At 45.8% G+C, this 23,697-nt stretch overlaps 1 protein-coding gene across 1 annotated transcript in view; it reads left to right on the top strand.

Moving 5' to 3' along the window:
* Positions 1-23,697, top strand: part of LOC143986903 (uncharacterized) — a 1,023,878-nt gene that overhangs the window by 961,335 nt on the left and 38,846 nt on the right. The window contains exons 25-28 of the mRNA XM_077485310.1: positions 116-207; positions 297-524; positions 648-789; positions 2,098-4,925. Coding sequence (XP_077341436.1) covers positions 116-207; positions 297-524; positions 648-789; positions 2,098-4,925 — 3,290 coding nt within the window. The remainder of the gene's footprint in view (positions 1-115; positions 208-296; positions 525-647; positions 790-2,097; positions 4,926-23,697) is intronic.

Raw genomic sequence — 23,697 nt, 5'->3', positions numbered from 1 at the left:
TAAGAGGAGACTTTATTGTAAAGGAGAGAGCAGTACGGAGGCTCCACCTAGATCCCCCATCATCTGATAAACACATAGAAACAATTTATTCAGTCAGTGTGTGTGTTTCCTACAGATGGATCCAGTAATGGGAACCCACCAGAGAGATGTCCTCTGTATTCCCGGGATTCCACACAGGAAGGTCACACCACCCCCCACCATCATCAGGTAGATGAGGAACAATCACTGATAGTATCATTAGGATCTGTATATTATCTGCATTGTTACCATTGATGTCATTTTTATTATATATTCAGAGTGGAAACCTGAGAGATCCTAAAGTTGAGGTTAAAGAAGAGATAAAAGAGGAGGATGATGAGGATGGGGTGATGGAGGAGTCAGAGTCTCTAAAAGAGCACAAAGATCTGTACCAGGACACCATGGTGGAGTCATCCAGCTACAGGAACCCACCAGAGAGATGTCCCCGTCCTCTGTATTCCCGGGATTCCACACAGGAAGATCACACCATCCCCCACTGTTACAAGGTTGGTGGGATGGAGCATCTAGAACATGGACTCCTAGAGATGATGTGTGGATTTTTTATGTGATGTCACAATAATAAATCTTATATCTTACAGATGATATTCTCTCTCATTTTCTTGGTTTAGAGTGGAGATCCAATCGATATAGAATTTGAGGTGAAATCAGAAGAAGAAGAGAGGTATGTGAGGGATGATCAGCAGTCTATGGAGGAGGATGGAATAACGGGGACATTTATAGAGGAGGACACTCCTACAGAGATCAGCACAGGTGGGTCATTAACACTAAATACATCCATCCACCCATACTGCTCACTGATTGGTCCAGAGTAGGGCGGGGGCTGGGTGATATCAGCCTGTAATCCCCTGGTCACTTTTCTGAGCTGTGTTCCCCATCCTTTATTCCTGGATTTCTCTCCGATAATCTTCCTTCTCTGTGCTGCCGACACAATTTATGTATCTAGACTGGATTTATGGAAATTCTGGGGATCAGCTGGCAGCAAAATGTTCATTTTCACCATAGATGTTACTAGATCTAGGCACCTGGGGTATGTGCTTTGGGTCTTCTGCCCCATACCCGGGTATGACAAGATCTCTGACAGAACAATCCCCCCAGGATTACTTGTTGTGTTGTCTGCTGGCTGTGCCGGGTGGAGGGATATGTCTGTATAGTCTCAGACCCAAGTCACTGAGTGCAGTCTCAGGAGATGGGAGGCAGCGGTGTGGGACCTCTGCAACTTGTCTCATGTAATCATTTCATCTTCCACTGATTACTGAATACCAATATTATGAGTCCTGACCCTTACACTGTATACTTTATATTCTACATTACATACTCCTGACCCCTGCACTATATACTCTATGTTGTACATTACATCATTCTGATACTATATAGTCCTATCTGTTGTATCTTATACAATATGTTGTACATTACATAGTCCTGACTTCTGCTCTCTCCCCTCCCCCCACTGCTATATATACACATAATATGTATTCTCTTTTGTTACACCCATTTCCTACCAGCTGGACATTTTATATTGGATGATATGATTGGAGCACAGACTTTTACATGTTGATAATAATGTGATAACTTCCTCAGACTTTGGAACCTTAAACAGAAAGTGATAACGAGGGAGGAGTCAATAACCCAATGATGGGGGTCTTCAGGATCAGGCCAGTCTTCATCTTGGTTGTTCTCCCCCATCCTCACTCTCTGAGCTCTGGTGGGGCTCAGCCCCGCTGTTATTCATGACTAAATCATGGACTAAATAAGGAAGTGCAGGACTTCTTGTGTTGGGAAGATGGCAATGAGTGATAGAGGGGGAGGGGACACTCGTCTTATAATCCCCTCATCACTGTCACTCCTATAAAAGACAGTTCTCGTTGTTTCCTCACTCTCTGACTAAGGTCCATGAATAAAGAAATGATCTGGTAGGAGATCAGAGGACCCATTTACTAGTTACCTTGAGGGGGGAATTGTAAGATCCTCAGAGACAAAGCTGCCTGATGTGGGCGGAGTCCTGGTTTAGGGGAACCAATCAGCTCATGTCTAGTAATAATCTTTGTATTTCTATTTTAGTAGATGGACGAGAGATGAGGAAAACCTCAGAGGATTGTCTCACTTTGTCTCCAGACTGTAAAGTAGAAGATGAATACATCACACAGTATAGTCCAGGAGAAAACCCGACTACCTCAAATGTCCATCCGGCACCACACAGTGTAGATGGACCATCGTATTCCTCTTATCCTGAGGAACCTCAGACTGTGCGGGACGGGGCCGTCCTTGCAACAGAGAAGAGCTTTTCCTGTACTGAGTGCGGGAAGTGTTTCAGATCTAAATCCCATCTTATTGTGCATATAAGATCTCACACGGGGGAGAAACCGTATTCCTGTCCTGAGTGTGGGAAATGTTTTTCAGAGAAGTCTAATCTTTACACACATCAGCGATCTCACACAGGGGAGAAGCCGTATTCATGTCCTGAGTGCGGGAAATGTTTTTCACAGATATCCAGTCTTTACAAACATCAGAGATCTCACACAGGAGAGAAGCCGTATTCCTGTCCTGAGTGCGGGAAATGTTTTTCAGTGCAGTCCAATCTTTCCACACATCAGAGATCTCACACGGGGGAGAAGCCGTATTGCTGTCCTGAGTGCGGGAAATGTTTTTCAGTGAAGTCTCATCTTTCCACACATCAGAGATATCACACGGGGGAGAAGCCATATTCCTGTCCTGAGTGTGGGAAATGTTTTTCAGAGAAGTCCAGTCTTTCCACACATCAGAGGTCTCACTCGGGGGAGAAGCCGTATTCCTGTCCTGAGTGTGGGAAATGTTTTTCAAAGAAGTCCAGTCTTTCCACACATCAGAGATCTCACACGGGGGAGAAGCCGTATTCCTGTCCTGAGTGCGGGAAATGTTTTTCAGTGAAGTCTCATCTTTCCACACATCAGAGATCTCACACGGGGGAGAAGCCGTATTCCTGTCCTGAGTGTGGGAAATGTTTTTCAGAGAAGTCCAGTCTTTCCACACATCAGAGATATCACACGGGGGAGAAGCCGTATTCCTGTCCTGAGTGCGGGAAATGTTTTTCAGAGAAGTCCAGTCTTTCCAAACATCAGAGATCTCACACCGGTGAGAAGCCGTATTCCTGTCCTGAGTGTGGGAAATGTTTTTCAGAGAAGTCCAGTCTTTCCACACATCAGAGATATCACACAGGAGAGAAGCCATATTCCTGTGCTGAGTGTGGTAAATGTTTTTCAGTGAAGTCTCATCTTTCCACACATCAGAGATCTCACACGGGGGAGAAGCCGTATTCCTGTCCTGAGTGTGGGAAATGTTTTTCAGTCAAGTCCCGTCTTTCCACACATCAGAGATCTCACATGGGGGAGAAGCCGTATTCTTGTCTTGAGTGTGGGAAATGTTTTTCAGTGAAGTCCAGTCTTTCCAAACATCAGAGATCTCACACGGGGGAGAAGCCGTATTCTTGTCCTGTGTGCGGGAAATGTTTTTCAGATAAGTCTTATTTTTACACACATCAGAGATCTCACACGGGGGAGAAGCCGTATTCCTGTCCTGCGTGTGGGAAATGTTTTTCAGTGAAGTCCAGTCTTTCCACACATCAGAGATCTCACACAGGTGACAAGCCGTATTCCTGTCCTGAGTGCGGGAAATATTTTTCAGTGAAGGCCAATCTTTCCAAACATCAGAGATCTCACACGGGGGAAAAGCCGTATTCCTGTCCTGAGTGTGGGAAATGTTTTTCAGTGAAGTCCAGTCTTTCCACACATCAGAGATCTCACACGGGGGAGAAGCCGTATTCCTGTCCTGAGTGCGGGAAATGCTTTTCAGAGAAGTCCAGTCTTTCCACACATCAGAGATATCACACGGGGGAGAAGCCGTATTCCTGTCCTGAGTGCGGGAAATGTTTTTCAGAGAAGTCCAGTCTTTCCAAACATCAGAGATCTCACACCGGTGAGAAGCCGTATTCCTGTCCTGAGTGTGGGAAATGTTTTTCAGAGAAGTCCAGTCTTTCCACACATCAGAGATATCACACAGGAGAGAAGCCATATTCCTGTGCTGAGTGTGGTAAATGTTTTTCAGTGAAGTCTCATCTTTCCACACATCAGAGATCTCACACGGGGGAGAAGCCGTATTCCTGTCCTGAGTGTGGGAAATGTTTTTCAGTCAAGTCCCGTCTTTCCACACATCAGAGATCTCACATGGGGGAGAAGCCGTATTCTTGTCTTGAGTGTGGGAAATGTTTTTCAGTGAAGTCCAGTCTTTCCAAACATCAGAGATCTCACACGGGGGAGAAGCCGTATTCTTGTCCTGTGTGCGGGAAATGTTTTTCAGATAAGTCTTATTTTTACACACATCAGAGATCTCACACGGGGGAGAAGCCGTATTCCTGTCCTGCGTGTGGGAAATGTTTTTCAGTGAAGTCCAGTCTTTCCACACATCAGAGATCTCACACAGGTGACAAGCCGTATTCCTGTCCTGAGTGCGGGAAATATTTTTCAGTGAAGGCCAATCTTTCCAAACATCAGAGATCTCACACGGGGGAAAAGCCGTATTCCTGTCCTGAGTGTGGGAAATGTTTTTCAGTGAAGTCCAGTCTTTCCACACATCAGAGATCTCACACGGGGGAGAAGCCGTATTCCTGTCCTGAGTGCGGGAAATGCTTTTCAGTGAAGGCCAATCTTTACAGACATCAGAGATCTCACACGGGGGAGAAGCCGTATTCCTGTCCTGAGTGTGGGAAATGTCTTCTATATGAATGTTGCTGGACATCACAGCTCTCGTGTGGGGAAGAAGCACACCCTGATATACACCTCAGATATACTCCATGGCTGATCTCCATCATGGAAGAAACAGTTGATAAGGAGATCAGAGATCACCAAAGACATGGATGAAGTGTTGTAAAAATACAATGGATGGGCGGCTCATACAGGTCTGGTAATGTACTTTTATGTCATGGCTTTCTTCCAGGTCCGCACCCATGCACTCGCACACCCAGAAACCTCCACTGTCATTGGCTGCAGGACAAGTTTATCAGCAGGTCCCAGCCAATGATTTTGCCCCGTACCCTGCTGATAACCTGCAGCCAATGACAAATCACTTCTGTGTTTTATTTTGTAAACACGGGGAGCTATCTTGTGATTTCTTCTCTTCCTGAGTCCTTTTCTGTTCAGGAAGAGAAGAGAACACCACACTGTGAGTATAATCACCACACTTTACACCCACACACCTTAGATTGGCACATTTAACCCCATTGGTTGCCCTCATTCACCCTTTGATCCCCCCTGTCACCCAACCAGTGCCATTAGTACAGCGTCAGTGTACAGTATTTTTCACCAATCGCTGTATTAGGGTCACTTGTTACAACAGATAGTGCCAGGATCAGCTAGCATTATATTGTCCGCACACTATCACACTCACACTATAGGATTCTGATCACCAACATTACTAGTATAGTGTCTGTATGGATCAATATCCTGATCACCGCTATTACTAGTATAGTGTCCTGTATGGATCAATATCCTGATCACCAACATTACTAGTATAGTGTCTGTATGGATCAATATCCTGATCACCGCCATTACTAGTATAGTGTTTGTATGGATCAATATCCTGATCATGAACAGAACTATATTAGTGTCCCCCCTTAGTATAGTGTCTGTATGGATCAATATCCTGATCATGAACAGAACTATATTAGTGTTTCCCTTAGTATAGTGCCCCTAATAACGCAGCGTTAGCAGATCAGCCCTTCTGCCCCCCAACAAGTGCAGTGTCAGTAGATCACCGGCACCTCTGATACATTGCACACATAACCGCAGTGTTATCAGAATCAGGCCTGATCTCTTCTAGCACTAGCAGGTAAGTTTTTTATTTGTGTAGCACCCTGGAGTTTAGGCAGGGAGCTCCTCACATATTTACTTGCCAGGAGTAGTTATCCTGGTTGATTGTTAGAGATCTATTGATTTCTCCCTAAGTTTGGCCTTGTTGCACTTTTCTCTTCTACCACTAGGTGGCCGGGTACTTGGTGGTACTAGATATGAGAAAGACAACCCAAGGCCAGGTTATGGGTATATGGGGTATTTCAGCCAATGGGCAGGTGTTTTCTTGAATCCCTTGGCCTGCTGGGAGAACCTATATATTTGGTTGGAGTCAGGTGATGTTCTGTGTCACCTGGGCGTCTGTCTGTCCTATGCCCTGAGCTGCTTAAATGGAGATTGGGCCTATCCTGGGCACATCTGGCTGCTTGGCTGTCTGAGGTCCTATCCAGAAGTAAGAGAGCAGCGCAGGGTTGGGACTGCAGCTTGCAGTCCAACCAAAAGTGACGGTTCTGCTGGCTGGAGAGCCTGTCCTGGTCGGAGGTGAAGCTGACACCACTAAGGGGCCAACCACCTTATTACCAGGGACGGCAGAGAGTAACTGAAGCAAATACCAGAGCAGTATTCTCACCAGACGGGCATGGTGGAGAATCAGTCTACTTAAAGCCAGGGACCCAACCAGTGGAGGTGACGCTTGTAGAGCAGCCTTGTGTGTCAAGCCAGGGACCGAGCAGGCCAGTGGGGGGAAACTTGAGACGTATCTGGAGTGCCAAGCTAGGGTCCCAGCAAAGAGGCGGGGGTGACGCTTGAGGAAGATACCACCGTGAAGATTGGAGAAGCTCAAGGGATTCAGTCAGTGAATCAGAGGGTCTAGTTAGAGACTGGGAGCGCAGTGGGCTGAAGAACTACAAGGAGAAGTTGTAAAAGTGAAAGAACTGTTATGCTTTGTGTTAGGAACTGTTAAAGACTGTTGCCATAGGAGACAGCATTCCTGCACGTGCAGATGTGGCTTTTTGCTGGAGGCCTTTCCCTGCACGACTGATTTCCTATTGAAGTCTCTGAGTCTGCTAATTGAACTTGCAACTACATAATGGTGTCCTGGCCCTTACCCTCTTTCACCCCAAAAATTTGTAAGAGAAATAAACATCTCTTTTGCATTCAAGAAGTGTCTGGCGCCCAATAACTTCCACCTTGCACCCACTATGCCTCACAACCAACCATATACAGAAGGATGTCAGCTATCTCTGGCCCTGGAGGTTCTCATTAGACTGAACGAGGCCGGAGACCTTGCTACATTTGTAGTAGTTCAAGCAGTCCCTGACAGCCAGGAGCTCTTTTTCCCATGAGTCGCACTAGGTTTCTATGAATTTAGTGGCCAAAATGTCTCAACAAAGGTACTCTAGTGAAGAGGCCTAAAGGATTCTGAGTATGACAGCAGAGAGCGAAGGAGGAGTCCTCACTGACAGATTTAGGCTCCAAATATGAACCTGTAAAGAGCAGTGGCACTCTGACAGGGAGCTCAGAGGATGGATGAGAGGTCCCTGCTAAGGTCAGGCGTACCCGACCCCGGGTAGCTGAAGTGCACTTAATTTGTCTTATAAGCAGCAGGATGCCAGTACTGGTGTTTTGGATCTCAGACAAATGTCTGCCCGAGTTATCTGCACCTGGTCTAATGCTAATGTCCATGCATGCATGTTTAGAAGGAGTACGCTGACACACATTGTTCAGTGAAAAGCTTCCTTTATTGCTCTGGGCATATAGCCCCCTTTATAGTAGAAGATGACTCATTATTTGCAAAAACATCATCTCAGGTGTATTCTGTGCTGTCAAGCAGAGATTGGAGGACCCTCATCTAAGGGGTCGTCTGGCCAGTTTCATCCAGGTTTTCTGCTGATGGCTTGTGGACTCCTGGACTCACTCCGATGGGAGGGGGGTCTCTAGGTGAAGCATTTTGAGTAAGGAGATTCAGCATATATCTTGACATAATAGAAAATAGTCATTTAATCAAAGTATTAAACAATCCATAACAGTCCCCCCTTGAAATGTCTATTTCCTATTCTGCCCCTAGTAGGTGGTCTAACTCATCTGTCCTCATGTGCCTTGGAACTTTTTTCTTGCTGTACGTTAGACGTGTGATGGCTGGCCCATCACCCTCCCTTGCCACAGTCTTTGCACATGTGGAAGTCAAATGCTATCCCTATGGCTGAATGATCTTATACTTTATAGATATGGGGAGGGACTGTAATGGGGCATAGGGCTTCTCATAGTCCTCATCTTCTGCGTCCTGGTGTATCATCACTGGGGTCGCTTGGTCGACTGTTTTGCCTAGGAATTTCTTTACACGTGGAATAACACAACATACTAGAGTAGCTAGAAAGATAAGAAAAACTAGTATTACAGTACCTATCCGAGCCAAGGTCTTCTGCCAACTACCCAAACCACTGGTCCCATGGCTGATCTATACCCAAATTCTTCTTCAGCTCTACTGATAGGCTTTCGAACATTTTTATGGCCATAGTAACCTTACCTTTTGGACCGGTGTGGTCAGGTATGTATGTATAGCATGTCCCTTTACCTTCTAACATTTTACAAACAACCCACTTCTCCGCTAAAATCATGTCCAAGGCCATCCTATTCTGAAATGTCATGTAAGATGTGGGTGCTATTTGGTCAGTAATCCACTGTAGGGCATCTCTGGTGTAATTTATCTATACATCTATTATTTTGATCATGTGTTGCTATGCATGTACTCTCCTACTTGTCATGCTTAGTTCCTGTGCACGCTCCTTGTATATATATGAAATGAACAAATGTTTCAATGTCTTGAGATCTATGAAATTAAATAAATACCTTTTACTGCAATCAACCTCCACTATTCAATTGCTTCATCTAAAGTCCCAACTCCCTTTTTTTTACTTCTAGTGTAATTTACAAACCACTTCTGGTTGTAATATATGTACATTTTTGTTGACCGTAATTAGGGGAATCCGACTCAAAACCTACCTTTACTTGGTCTCTGGTGTTAAACTCATCCGGGACCCCTATGGCATCTATACACATGTGGGTCAAAACTTCCCTAAGGAGCACTCCTCTTAGTGATAGCCACCTGCTGGGCCCTCACCCGATTTACCAGGAAAAGGATATACAATGTAGACATCATGGTGCAATCAATGTCTTGTCCTCCGGAATTAGTGTTGTGATTAAAATGGTATTTCTATATACCTGACAAAGACCAGCTAGGTATAATTACTGCAATTACCACACTTACGAAACCCCTAGCACTGCAGACTAAGGAGACAGCATTTTGCTGAACACAAGAAGAGATGGGTCAAGATTGGTGTTCAGGGGTTGTCTGGTTTATTCTGGGTGGGTCTACAATTTATATGCACCATTATCAGCCAATCATTGCATAGAACATGGGTGTGGTTAATACAGAGGTGTACATTACATATCATTAATTATGTCATCTGCTTTCATGAGTCACAATCATGAGTCTTATGGCCCAGACATATTGTGACACAATTTCTTTATTTAGACAGTACAAAATAAAACTGCTTATGCAAGCTATATTTTCTTATATGTATGCTTTATAGGAAAACTGCTACAGTCTGTAAATACAGAGTTTAAACTAACTAATAGGTTAACCCAAGTTAATCTTATATGAACTTATAAAGATGGAGTCACTCTGGTTCAGCCATATCACAACAATCCCCTCTTTAAGTCATGAAATCAAATCATGAACATGACTTACTTCTTCTCATTAGGGCTGAAACAACTAAATGATTAACCACTTTCAGACCGGACCAATTTGCTGGTCAAAGACCAGACCACTTTTTGCGATTCGGCACTGCATCGCTTTAACTGACAATTGCGCGGTCGTGCGACGTGGCTCCCAAACAAAATTGACGTCCTTTTTTTCCCACAAATAGAGCTTTCTTTTGGTGGTATTTGATCACCCCTGCGGTTTTTATTTTTTGCGCTATAAACAAAAATAGAGCGACAATTTTGAAAAAAACGCATTATTTTTTACTTTTTGTTATAATAAATATCCCCCAAAAATATATAAAAAAACATTTTTTTCCCTCAATTTAGGCCGATACGTATTCTTCTACATATTTTTGGTAAAAAAAATCGCAATAAGCGATTATTGATTGGTTTGCGCAAAAGTTATAGCGTTTACAAAATAGGGATAGTTTTATAGCATTTTTATTAATAATTTTTTATTATTTTTTTTTTTTACTAGTAATGGCGGCGATCTGCGATTTTTATTGTGACTGCGACATTGTCGGGGACCCATCGGACATTTTTGACACATTTTTGGGACCATTGTCATTTATACAGTAATCACTGCTATATAAATGCAGTGATTCCTGTGTAAATGACACTGGCAGTGAAAGGGTTAACCAGTGGGTGGCAGTGTAGGGGTTAAGTGTTCCTAGGGGTGTGTTACTAACTGTGGGGGGGTTGGGCTTTCATTTAGTGTACACTGATCTCTGCTCCAATCACATGGAGCAGAGATCAGCGTCACTAGTTGCTAGGCAGAATGAGAAAATGTTGTTTATACAGCATTTCCTCCATTCCGCCGCTCCGTGAGACGATCGCGGGGATGCCCGCGGCGATCCAGTCCGCGGGTCCCGCGACCGGACTTACGGGGGTCCCGACCAGCGCGGGAGCGCGCCGCCGGCGGCGCGCTCCCGATGGCATGGCGGCAACGAATATTGGACGTACATGTACGCCAATATGCCTGCCCGTGCCATGCTGTCGACGTACATCGTCGTGCGCTGGTCGGGAAGTGGTTAATCGACAACTAATCGATTATGAAATTAATCGATTACTATTTTCATAATCGATTAATCGGCCAGTAACATAATGGGGTTAAAAAAAACTAAAATGAGCCCTTTATAGTACAAAGAGCAAATAATCACTACTGTAAATATTACTTTCATCGTTCTACAGTAAAAAAAAAAAATGAACCCCTTATAGTAGTGATTATCTCCATTTTTGTTTTTTACTATAAAGGGCTAATTTTAGTTTTTTTTTAACCCCATTATGTTACTAAACATTTTAGGCCTAGTTCACATCTATGTGTTTATTGGTGCTTTTTGCAGAAATGCAATACAGTTCATTTACATGGCTTCCTATGGGACACGTTCACATCTGAAAGGGTCAGGGACTTAACGCAAAATGGTCCTTTATTGGTTCAATATACTTCAATGGAGAAGCTGCAGAAAAGCATGTAATGCATTTTTGCAGTAATTTGTGTTTTTCAATCTGCCCAAAAAAATGCAAATTGCAGTAAAATCATGTGAGCAAAAATCAAAACGCACAGCAAAAAGCACTGCAGAAACAGATCAAAAGCAAACTGTATAGGTGTGACCCCGAGCCTTATGCTGGTCACACAGATCCGTTTTCAGATGAGAATATTCAGACGAAAAGTCTTTGTACATTCGCTGAATGAAAGAATTTTGTTTGAAATTTTCACTTGTTTTTAACATTCTGTTTTTAAAATGAATGTCATTTCTAAAAGAAAACCACATACACTGTCTGAAAATTACTTTGACTAAGAAGTTTTCTATTATTTCCAAATATTCCCGTCACTGTGGTTGAAAATGAACGTCAATTTGACCCACTTATTTTTTTTAAGGTTATTAACCGATTAATCAAAACAATAATCGGCCAACTAATCGATTATGAAAATAATCATTAGTTGCAGCCCTACTTCTCATTGTGACATACTCATCCCGATGACCATAGTAAAAGTTAAGATATATTCTATTAGCTGCAGCTGGGTCGGAAGGTCAGGTACCTCGGAAATCGTGCACATAATAAACTTGAAACAGGCATATAAAAGTAATACCATAAGCAAAATCAGTACTACATCGCAATATTCCTAATCCAGGATTAATCCAGGATCAATGCAGGATCCAGCATTGAAACCAAACCCCCCATGTTACCCAGGGGGTTCCCAAGCAATTCTTTTGCCTTTTCATCATGTCAATACCCCCTTAGGCTCCTGAGAGGAACCATATCCAGGTCATGTTGTTTTCCAGAAACAATGACCCAGCATAACGGTGTTTGAGGGGGCATCCAGGATGAACACTAGCCTTGAGCAAGTGATGTTCCTCACTGTCCTTGAGAATCACCACTATCGGAACCAATGAGGCTAAGTAACACCATCCCTTGGAATCATTCAGAATCCACAGATGGCATGGTCTTCCACAACAATTGTACGTGCTGTTATCCAAGGCCAGTGGCTGTCTGCTTAAGGACCTGTTGGGCACCCTCAGAGAATCCTGCAAGGGGAAGCTGTGAAAGTAGCTTGGCCATCTCAGTATGGGGGGTCAGAGGTATGCATGAAGTGTGATGTATGGCACGAGCTAAGGTGTAAAACACTGTGGAGTTCCTGTGCACTCTGAATACACATCCCCTCTATGTGCAATGAATGTGTTATTTGTGATGTTATCGGGTAGGCCAAATATAACCTTAAGGCTCCCCCCAGAACACAGAGGCTGGTAGATGACATGTGAACCGATACATATATAATACAGTGCCTATGCCAGCATCCCTTCAAACAGTATATACACTGAAATGGTTGAGCATGTCCTGGGCAAACTACAACAACAATCTCAATATGCCCCCCCCGACCCTCACCCGGACCACCTTCTAAGCATGCAAAAATAGAAAACAACAAACATGTAATCTCAGCTGCATAGAAATTGTCCATTGAATGCAAAAGGGAGAAATGGGCATGACAGTCCATAGAAACAAGTGGGAGGGGCATGACAGTCCATAGAAACAAGTGGGAGGGGCATGACAGACTTTAGGCCAAATAAAAATAGTCCCAAAGAAAAGCTCAAAAAGAAAAGTCTCTTGAATGGCTTCTGAATGTCCATTAACCACTAGAGATCCGCGCTATAGTCAAATGACGGCTACAGCGCGGATCTCAATTTCCAGGACTACGTCTATTGACGTCGTCCCCTTTAAGAGCTCCCTGCGCGCTCCCGGGAGCGCGCATCGGGGAAAATCTGTGTTGGCCATGTCCCCTGGACACAGCCAATCACAGATCGCTGTAAACGGTCAATCACAGCGGCCGTTTACAGCGCGATCGCCGCCTCCAATGGGTGATGATCTCAAATGTAAACAAATGAGATCATCACCCATTGCCGAATGTGTCTCCTCACACAGCGATAGCATGTGAGGAGACAGATAGAGCAAGTGAGTGTTCTCTAGTAGTGTAAACGTGCCAGTGCCAATATAAACCCTGCCAGTGCCCAGATCTACCCTGCCAGTGCCCAGATCTACCCCACCTGTGCCCAGATCTACCCCACCTGTGTCCAAATCTACCCCACCTGTGCACCGCCAGTGCCCACCTGTGCACCGCCAGTGCTCCATCTGTGCACCACCAGTGCCCATCTGTGCACCGCCAGTGCCAATCGGTGCCCATCTGTACCAATCGGTGCCCATCTGTGCCTCAGCAGTGCCCATCTGTGCCGCCTCAGCAGTGCCCATCTGTGCCCATCTGCTGCCTTATCAGTGCACATCCGTGCAATAAATCAGTGCACATCTGTGCCGACCCATCAGTGCCCATCTGCCAACTCAGCAGTGCCCATCTGTGCCGACTCAGCAGTGCCCATCTGTGCCGACTCAGCAGTGCCCATCTGCCGCCTCAGCAGTGCCCATCTGCCACCTCAGCAGTGCCCATCTGCCGCCTCATCAGTGCACATCCGTGCAATAAATCAGTGCACATCTGTGCCGACCCATCAGTGCCCATCTGCCGCCTCAGCAGTGCCCATCTGTGCCGCCTCAGCAGTGCTCATCTGTGCCACCTCAGCAGTGCCCATCTGCCGCCTCAGCAGTGCCCATCTGCCGCCTCAGCAGTGCCCATCTGCCGCCTCATCAGTGCACATCCGTGCAATAAATCTGCACATCTGTGCAATAAATCAGTGCACATCTGTGCCGACCCATCAGTGCCCATTTGTGCCACCTCAAAAGCGCCCATCTGTGCCACCTCATCAGTGCCCATCAGTGCTACCATGGCTAAACGTGTCTTTTCCGCTGAGAAGGCGTACCAAATTATTTCCACGGCCGTCGAGAGCAACGGGGAGCTCTCCTCTTCAGATTCCTTTTCGGATTCTGAAGCCGACGTAAATTATGAGCCAGTCCTCAGCAGTGAAACACTGACTGAATCCGAGGAGGAAGATATCCGGCCCATCAAGCGAAGGCGTTCTAGTGAGGCAGTGCCGTCCACCAGCACCGAAGTGCCGTCCACCAGCACCGCAGTGCCGTCCACCAGCACCGCAGTGCCGTCCACCAGCACCGCAATGCCGTCCACCAGCACCGCAGTGCCCCAGCAAGAAAGGCCAAGTACCAGTGGGGTGTCATCTCAGCCCCAAAGGGTTAGGAGCCATGCTGGCCTTCCCTATGCCCTTCAGAACCCCTTGTGGCTTCCTCCTAATTCAGGAGAGGCCAATGTTCCCCCTTTCACCGCCCAGCCAGGAGTCCAGGTGGACACGGAGAATTTTAGCCCTATAGATTTTTTTAATTTAATTTTTACGGAGGACATGTTGGCGTCAATTGTGGTCCAGTGCAACCTGTATGCACAACAATTTATTTTTCAAAATCCGACCTCCTATTATGCCCGTCCCTACGAATGGAGAGACCTAACGGTGGAGGAGTTCAAGCTTTTTTTAGGCCTCACATTTAATATGGGACTCAACAAAAAAAATCAATTACGTACCTACTGGTCAACCCACCCCCTCCACCACTCACCGCTCTTCTCCGCGGTAATGCCCAGAACCAGGTATCAGATGATCCTGAGGTTCTTACATTTTAGTGACAATTCCCAGTGCCTTCCAGGAAATGATCCAAATTATGACCGCCTTTACAAAATTCGACCAATACTAAATTATTTTTCAGAAATATTCCCCAAATTGTTTACCCTGGACCAACACATATGTGTGGATGAGTCCCTTATTAAATTTAGTGGCAGGCTTAGAATGAAGCAATTTATGCCCAGCAAAAGGGCCCGCTATAGGGTGAAGGTCTACAAATTATGTGACCGAGCCACAGGGTACACATATTCATTCAAGGTGTACGAAGGGAAGGACACCCAGCTACAGCCCCCTAATTGTCTGGACTACTTGGGATCCAGCGGAAAAATTGTTTGTGACCTCATATACCCCCTACTGGATAAAGGCTACCACCTCTATGTAGATAACTTCTACACATCTCTGCCCCTGTTCCACAACCTTCACCGGAAGAAGACGCCAGCATGTGGCACTGTAAAAAAGAATCGGAAGGGCTTTCCTCAAAGTCTGGTGAACAAGAAGCTGCGGAAAGGAGAAACCGCAAGTCTAAGAAACAAGGAGGTTCTGGCAGTGAAGTGGAGGGACAGAAGGGATGTATACATGTTATCTTCTATCCACAACGATACCTTCGTGGAAATCCCCAGAAGGAATGGCCCCGTAAAGAAACCCAAATGCATTTCCGAATATAATTTGTTCATGGGAGGAGTCGACTTTAACGACCAAATGATGGAACCATATCTGGTCACAAGACGGACATACCATTGGTACAAAAAAGTAGCAATTTATTTTTTTCAATTGGCCATTTATAATTCATATGTCATTTACCGCAACGCCACCCAAAACCCCAAACGTTTCTTTGGCTACCAGGAGGAAGTTTTCACTGCCCTTATTTTCCCAAACGGCCCACCAGAAAATATCAGATCAGACGTTGTTAGTCGACTCTCCGAGTGCCACTTTCCGGATAAAATCCCCCCCACACCAACAGGCAAAAGACGCCAAAAAAGATGTAAGGTGTGTACCAGAGCAGGAGTCAGAAGAGACACATCTTATAATTGTGCACAATGTCCTTCTCAACCAGGCCTCTGTATAGGCGACTGTTTTCGGCGTTACCATACTTCAATAAATTTTTAGTGAAGTATGGTAAACATAATCCTCAGTTCCTGCCTTCATACACCTTTACACCCCTTATGCCACTGCCTGCTCTGTAACTGACCCTGGCTTGTTATTTGACCACTCTTATGCCTGCCGATTCTGTACATACCGCTGCCTGATCTGGAACTGACCCTGGACTGTTATTCGACCATGCTTCTGCCTAACGATTCTGTACATACCTCTGCCTGATCTGGAACTGACCCTGGACTGTTATTCGACCATGCTTCTGTCTAACGATTCTGTACATATCTCTGCCTGATCTGGAACTGACCTTGAACTGTTTGACCACGATATTTGCCTGCCTCTTGGACTGATCTTGTATTCTGCAACTGGACTAGTGGGATTCAACACGGGGTCTCACATATGTGAGGGGCTCCAGTATAGTTTTTCTGGAAGAAGAAAACAATTTTCTTTGTTTTCTTATTCCTAGATTAGGGTCTGGAGACTCGGAGGCTTCAAAGAGATTTGGGAGGGAGAAGCCTCTACCCCTATCCCCATTCTGTCCTGAACGAGGCTCTACTTCTGTCTGCTGCCTGTAGGACTTACTGCCATCATGCCGCACTGACCACACCACAAGGACCTGCCTACTACCAGGACCAATATTTTTGGCACTGCTGACATCTCTGCACTGACCCTGGACTGTAATATGGACAGTATCCCTGCCTGCTGCCTAAAAAACTGTGTTCGCTGTTGCTGACCAAGTCCCTGCCTGCTGCCTGGACCAGTGATATCCTCCTGTGGACAACTGCGCTTCTAAAACCACAGGTAATCTTTTCTTTACCCTTTGCTCAGCATAATGTATTTGGGGGTGTAATTCTTGGTATGTGCAGGCTATGTGTCCCTGGAACGCCGACGGTGTTTCTTGCATGTTGCGCCTCTGTATGTGGTCAGGCTGTGTAAACGTCTCACACATGTGGTATTGCCATACTCAGGAGGAGTAGTAGAATGTATTTTGGGGTGTTATTTTTGCTATGTAAATGCTATGCGTTGGAAATATCTTATAAACGGACAACTTTGTGTAAAAAAAAATGTGTTTTCATTTTTTTCCACATTTTCCGAAAACTTCTGGAAAAAAATGAACCATTAAAAAGACTCATTATGCCTCATAGATTATATGTTGGGGTGTTAGCTTTCCAAAATGGGGTCATTTTCTGGACGTTTCCATTGCCCTGGTGTTCCAGGGCCTTCAAAACTGTAATAGGTGGTTGAGAAATGAAATGTGTAATTTATGCTCCTAGAATGCCTGAAGGTGCTACTTCAAAATTAGGCCTCTGTATGTGGTCAGGCTGTGTAAAAGTCTCACACATGTGGTATCGTTATACTCAGGAGGAGTAGTAGAACGTATTTTGGGGTGTTATTTTTGCTATGTAAATGCTATGCGTTGGAAATATCTTATAAACTGACAACTTTGTGTAAAAAAAAATGCGTTTTCATTTTTTTCCACATTTTCCGAAAACTTCTGGAAAAAAATGAACCATTGAAAAGACTCATTATGCCTCATAGATTATACGTTGGGGTGTTAGCTTTCCAAAATGGGGTCATTTTCTGGACGTTTCCATTGCCCTGGTGTTCCAGGGCCTTCAAAACTGTAATAGGTGGTTGAGAAATGAAATGTGTAATTTATGCTCCTAGAATGCCTGAAGGTGCTACTTCAAAATTAGGCCTCTGTATGTGGTCAGGCTGTGTAAAAGTCTCACACATGTGGTATCGTTATACTCAGGAGGAGTAGTAGAACGTATTTTGGGGTGTTATTTTTGCTATGTAAATGTTATGCGTTGGAAATATCTTATAAACGGACAACTTTGTGTAAAAAAAAATGCGTTTTCATTTTTTTCCACATTTTCCGAAAACTTCTGGAAAAAAATCAACCATTGAAAAGACTCATTATGCCTCATAGATTATACGTTGGGGTGTTAGCTTTCCAAAATGGGGTCATTTTCTGGACGTTTCCATTGCCCTGGTGTTCCAGGGCCTTCAAAACTGTAATAGGTGGTTGAGAAATGAAATGTGTAATTTATGCTCCTAGAATGCCTGAAGGTGCTACTTCAAAATTAGGCCTCTGTATGTGGTCAGGCTGTGCGAAAGTCTCACACATGTGGTATCGTTATACTCAGGAGGAGTAGGAGAATGTATTTTGGGGTGTTATTTGTGGTATGCACATTCCGTGTGGGAGAAATAAGCTATTACAATGAAAATTTTGTGGAAAAAAAAATCATAATTTTGCAAAGAATTGTGGGAAAAAATGACAACTTAAAATAACTAACCATGCCTCTTACTAAATACATTGGAATGTCTACTTTCCAAAAAGGGGTCATTTGGGGGGCATTTGTACTTTCCTGGCTTGTTAGGGTCTCAAGAATGGAGATAGGCCTTAGTACATCAGATGTGATCTTTTTTTGCAAATCTTTATGATTTGCACCATAGCTTGTAGACTCTATAAATTTCACACAGATCATATAATATGCAAAAATTTGGGTTATTTTTACCAAAGATGTGTAGTAGTATAAATTGTGGCCACAGAATTTTGTCACAGAAACGAAGAAAAATTCATTTTTTTTCAAAATTTTCGGTCTTTTTTCATTTATAGCGCAGAAAATAAAAAACCGAGAGGTGATCAAATACCACCAAAAGAAAGCACTATTGGTATGAAGAAAAGGACAAAAAAATCATTTGGTTACAGTGTTGCATGACTGAGTAATTGTCATTCAAAATGTGAGAGCACTGAAAGCTGGAAATTGGTCTGGGACTGAGGGGGGTTTAAGTGCCCAGTAAGCAAGTGGTTAAATTTGCAAAAAAGGAAGGAAAAATAAACGTCCACATTATAACTCTCATTCTGCTCAACCTTTTCCAAAATCTTTTGGTTCAATTCTGTGATCACTCATATGTAGACATGAATTCTCTACCCCAAAACACTGCCTCTTTGTAAGGACAGAACTTGATATCCACAGACAGACTGGAACTGATGCGTTGTGCGTAGTGATGGACGAACTTCCGACGGGACGTTTCGCGAACGCGAAACGCGAACGGACACAAACGTTCGCGAAAACGACCGTTCGCCGCGGGCTCCATTGACTTCAATGGGAGGCGAATTTCGCAAACCTTTAGGTCGAATTTGCGGCCACGGGGTAATTATTAGGGGGTAGCACGTAGTCCCACCACCTGGACAATAGCATAATACATGTATGAGGTGAATTTGGGATCGATAACTACAAGCATTTTTTTTTTATTTGGGAAATTGTTCTGACAATTCAGGACTATGGAGCTAATGAAGGCAATGGAGGAGAGGGAAGGTCAGGGACCAGGGTAGGCAAACAAGAGGGTGCAGGAGATACAGAGCACTGACAGCAGCACCGTAATACAGAGCACTGACATCAGCACCGTGACATACAGCGCTGACAGCAGCTCCGTGACATACAGCGCTGACAGCAGCTCCGTGACATACAGCGCTGACAGCAGCTCCGTGACATACAGCGCTGACAGCAGCTCCGTGACATACAGCGCTGACAGCAGCTCCGTGACATACAGCGCTGACAGCAGCACCGTGACATACAGCGCTGACAGCAGCTCCGTGACATACAGCGCTGACAGCAGCTCCGTGACATACAGCGCTGACAGCAGCTCCGTGACATACAGCACTGACAGCAGCTCCGTGACATACAGCGCTGACAGCAGCTCCGTGACATACAGCGCTGACAGCAGCACCGTGACATACAGCGCTGACAGCAGCTCCGTGACATACAGCGCTGACAGCAGCTCCGTGACATACAGCGCTGACAGCAGCTCCGTGACATACAGCGCTGACAGCAGCTCCGTGACATACAGCGCTGACAGCAGCTCCGTGACATACAGCGCTGACAGCAGCTCCGTGACATACAGCGCTGACAGCAGCACCGTGACATACAGCGCTGACAGCAGCTCCGTGACATACAGCGCTGACAGCAGCTCCGTGACATACAGCGCTGACAGCAGCTCCGTGACATACAGCGCTGACAGCAGCTCCGTGACATACAGCGCTGACAGCAGCTCCGTGACATACAGCGCTGACAGCAGCTCCGTGACATACAGCGCTGACAGCAGCTCCGTGACATACAGCGCTGACAGCAGCTCCGTGACATACAGCGCTGACAGCAGCACCGTAAGCAGCCCCAGGAGGAAGTCAGCACAGCACAGGGATGGTGTGATCCCCTCATAATAAGAACCCCCAGGAGGAAGTCAGCACAGCACAGGGATGGTGGGAGCCCCTCATAATAAGAACACCCAGGAGGAAGTCAGCACAGCACAGGGATGGTGGGAACCCCTCATAATAAGCAGCCCCAGTAGAAATATGACACCGCTCAACCTCTTCAAAGAGGAGGGTAGGGGCATATAGTACGGTGTGCTTTTTTGGGTCAGGGAAGTGAGCCAAATGAATTAAGAAGGTCTGTGTGCTTGATTCCAAAAATTGTTTATAGACATATACATGGTCTACTGATCACATGTGTTGAATTCCTCCGAGATCCATGCCTCATTCATTTTTAGAAATGTGAGGTAGTTAACACTGTCGTGAGCTAGGCGAGTACGCTTATCGGTCACAATCCCCCCTGCTGCGCTGAACGTCCTTTCGGACAGGACACTGGATGAGGGGCAAGCCAACAGTTCGATTGCAAATTGGGCAAGCTCTGGCCAGAGGTCAAGCCTGCCCACCCAGTAGTCTAGGGGTTCATCACTCCTCAGAGCGTCCACATCGGCCGTTAACCCAATGTAGTCGGACACCTGACGGTCTAGGCGTTCCCTGATGCTGGATCCGGATGACACCTGTCGATGGGTCGGCTGAAAGAATGACCTCATATCCGAAGTCACCAACACATCTTCAAACCGGCCTCTTCTTGCAGGCGCTGTTGGATTGGTACCCGCAAATCCTTCTCTGGGAGTGGGAATTGCTCCTCTGCCAGCGCACGCAAAAGCAGAATGCAGCATTTCTCGAAGCAAGGCCTGGAAGTGCTGCATTCTGACAGCCCTCTGCGACGGCGGTAACATTTCCGCCATTTTGTGTTTGTACCGGGGATCTAAGTACGTTGCCACCCAGTACTGGTCCTTGACCCTCATGCTTTTTATACGGGGGTCCCTATTAAAACACTGGAGCATGAAGGCCCCCATTTGCACTCAAGCGGAAGGTATGTGGTGGTGGTGGTGTTGTTGGTGGTAGTGTCTTTGGGGGTGCACATAGCAGAGAGTGAAGAAGAGGGTGCAGATCGAGAGGATGAGGAGGGTGCAGAAGAATAAGGCTGAGTGAGCCACTCAACCAAGTCTGGTGCGTCCTTTAAAGTAATTGAACGCACCTTCTGCAACTTCCCACTTTGGCTCAAGGCTGTTGCTCCTGCCCTACCCCTACCACCCCTGCGGAAGGGCCTGCCTCTTCCTCTGCCTGTCATTTTTTAAATCACCCTGTGACAAAACTCTTAGTCCCTATACCGCTGAAGGACTGCTGCAGTATAGGGCAGCGGTCAGCAGTAGTGCACGTCAACCCTATGTATTGTGGACCGATAGCGGTCCTTACAGAACAGCAGACTGTACTGCACTCAGGCCTATGTACCGTAGCACCCTATACCAAGTTACCAGTCCTTATAAAAACTTTTGTGGACCAAGCAGGTTGTGTGTTAGTGTTTAGCAGACTGTGCGTCAGTCCCTATACCGCTGAAGGACTGCTGCAGTATAGGGCAGCGGTCAGCAGTAGTGCACGGCAACCCTATGTATTGTGGACCGATAGCGGTCCTTACAGAACAGCAGACTGTAACGCACTCAGGCCTATGTACCGTAGCACCCTATACCAAGTTACCAGTCCTTATAAGAACTTTTGTGGACCAAGCAGGTTGTGTGTTAGTGATTAGCAGACTGTACGTCAGTCCCTATACCAATGAAGGACTGCTGCAGTATAGGGCAGCGGTCAGCAGTAGTGCACGGCAACCCTATGTATTGTGGACCGATAGCGGTCCTTACAGAACAGCAGACTGTACTGCACTCAGGCCTATGTACCGTAGCACCCTATACCAAGTTACCAGTCCTTATAAAAACTTTTGTGGACCAAGCAGGTTGTGTGTTAGTGTTTAGCAGACTGTGCGTCAGTCCCTATACCGCTGAAGGACTGCTGCAGTATAGGGCAGCGGTCAGCAGTAGTGCACGGCAACCCTATGTATTGTGGACCGATAGCGGTCCTTACAGAACAGCAGACTGTAACGCACTCAGGCCTATGTACCGTAGCACCCTATACCAAGTTACCAGTCCTTATAAGAACTTTTGTGGACCAAGCAGGTTGTGTGTTAGTGATTAGCAGACTGTACGTCAGTCCCTATACCAATGAAGGACTGCTGCAGTATAGGGCAGCGGTCAGCAGTAGTGCACGGCAACCCTATGTATTGTGGACCGATAGCGGTCCTTACAGAACAGCAGACTGTACTGCACTCAGGCCTATGTACCGTAGCACCCTATACCAAGTTACCAGTCCTTATAAGAACTTTTGTGGACCAAGCAGGTTGTGTATTAGTGTTTAGCAGACTGTGCGTCAGTCCCTATACCGCTGAAGGACTGCTGCAGTATAGGGCAGCGGTCAGCAGTAGTGCACGGCAACCCTATGTATTGTGGACCGATAGCAGTCCTTACAGAACAGCAGACTGTACTGCACTCAGGCCTATGTACCGTAGCACCCTATACCAAGTTACCAGTCCTTATAAGAACTTTTGTGGACCAAGCAGGTTGTGTATTAGTGTTTAGCAGACTGTGCGTCAGTCCCTATACCGCTGAAGGACTGCTGCAGTATAGGGCAGCGGTCAGCAGTAGTGCACGGCAACCCTATGTATTGTGGACCGATAGCAGTCCTTACAGAACAGCAGACTGTACTGCACTCAGGCCTATGTACCGTAGCACCCTATACCAAGTTACCAGTCCTTATAAGAACTTTTGTGGACCAAGCAGGTTGTGTGTTAGTGTTTAGCAGACTGTGCGTCAGTCCCTATACCGCTGAAGGACTGCTGCAGTATAGGGCAGCGGTCAGCAGTAGTGCACGGCAACCCTATGTATTGTGGACCGATAGCGGTCCTTACAGAACAGCAGACTGTAACGCACTCAGGCCTATGTACCGTAGCACCCTATACCAAGTTACCAGTCCTTATAAGAACTTTTGTGGACCAAGCAGGTTGTGTATTAGTGTTTAGCAGACTGTGCGTCAGTCCCTATACCGCTGAAGGACTGCTGCAGTATAGGGCAGCGGTCAGCAGTAGTGCACGGCAACCCTATGTATTGTGGACCGATAGCGGTCCTTACAGAACAGCAGACTGTACCGCACCCAAGCCTATGTACCGTAGCACCCTAGACAGACCAAGTTACCAGTCCTGATAAAGAGCTTTGTGGAACAAGTGAGTTGTGAATGATTAGCAGACTGCAGCAGAAGGGCAGCAGTCAAGTATAATATTCTTTCTATATTTGGAAGAAAGAATATTATACGTGTACAAGCCTATTACCGTACCACTGATACCAGTCCTGAAAAGAACCTTTGTGGAACTAATAGTAACAGCAAGTCTTTAAAATTATCCTCACTGCCTGACACACTGCTTCCTGCCTGTCCCTATACAAATTGGCAAAAAAGAGTAGGCTGGAACGATTAGCTGGAACAGCTCTTTTGTGGACCTGATAGTAACAGCTAATGATGATGATGATGATGATGATGAAGAAAGACTAATCTGGCTGAGCTGTCCCTAAAATAGCAGCATACAGCGCTCTGTCCCTTTATCTAAACTGACAAAAGAAACTCAGGCTGCTGACCTAACACCTATACCAGTCCTGAAAAGAACTTTTGTGTACCAAATAGCTAGCGTTTTCTCTGTCCCTACTCCACACAGGATCCTTTCCCTACA

This window comes from Lithobates pipiens, unplaced genomic scaffold (genome assembly GCF_037356315.1).
Source record: "Lithobates pipiens isolate NorthernLeopardFrog02 unplaced genomic scaffold, aLitPip1_a1.2 Scaffold_18, whole genome shotgun sequence".
In the NCBI taxonomy this organism is placed as follows: Eukaryota; Metazoa; Chordata; class Amphibia; order Anura; family Ranidae; genus Lithobates; species Lithobates pipiens.
This window is presented reverse-complemented; position numbering and strand designations above follow the sequence as displayed.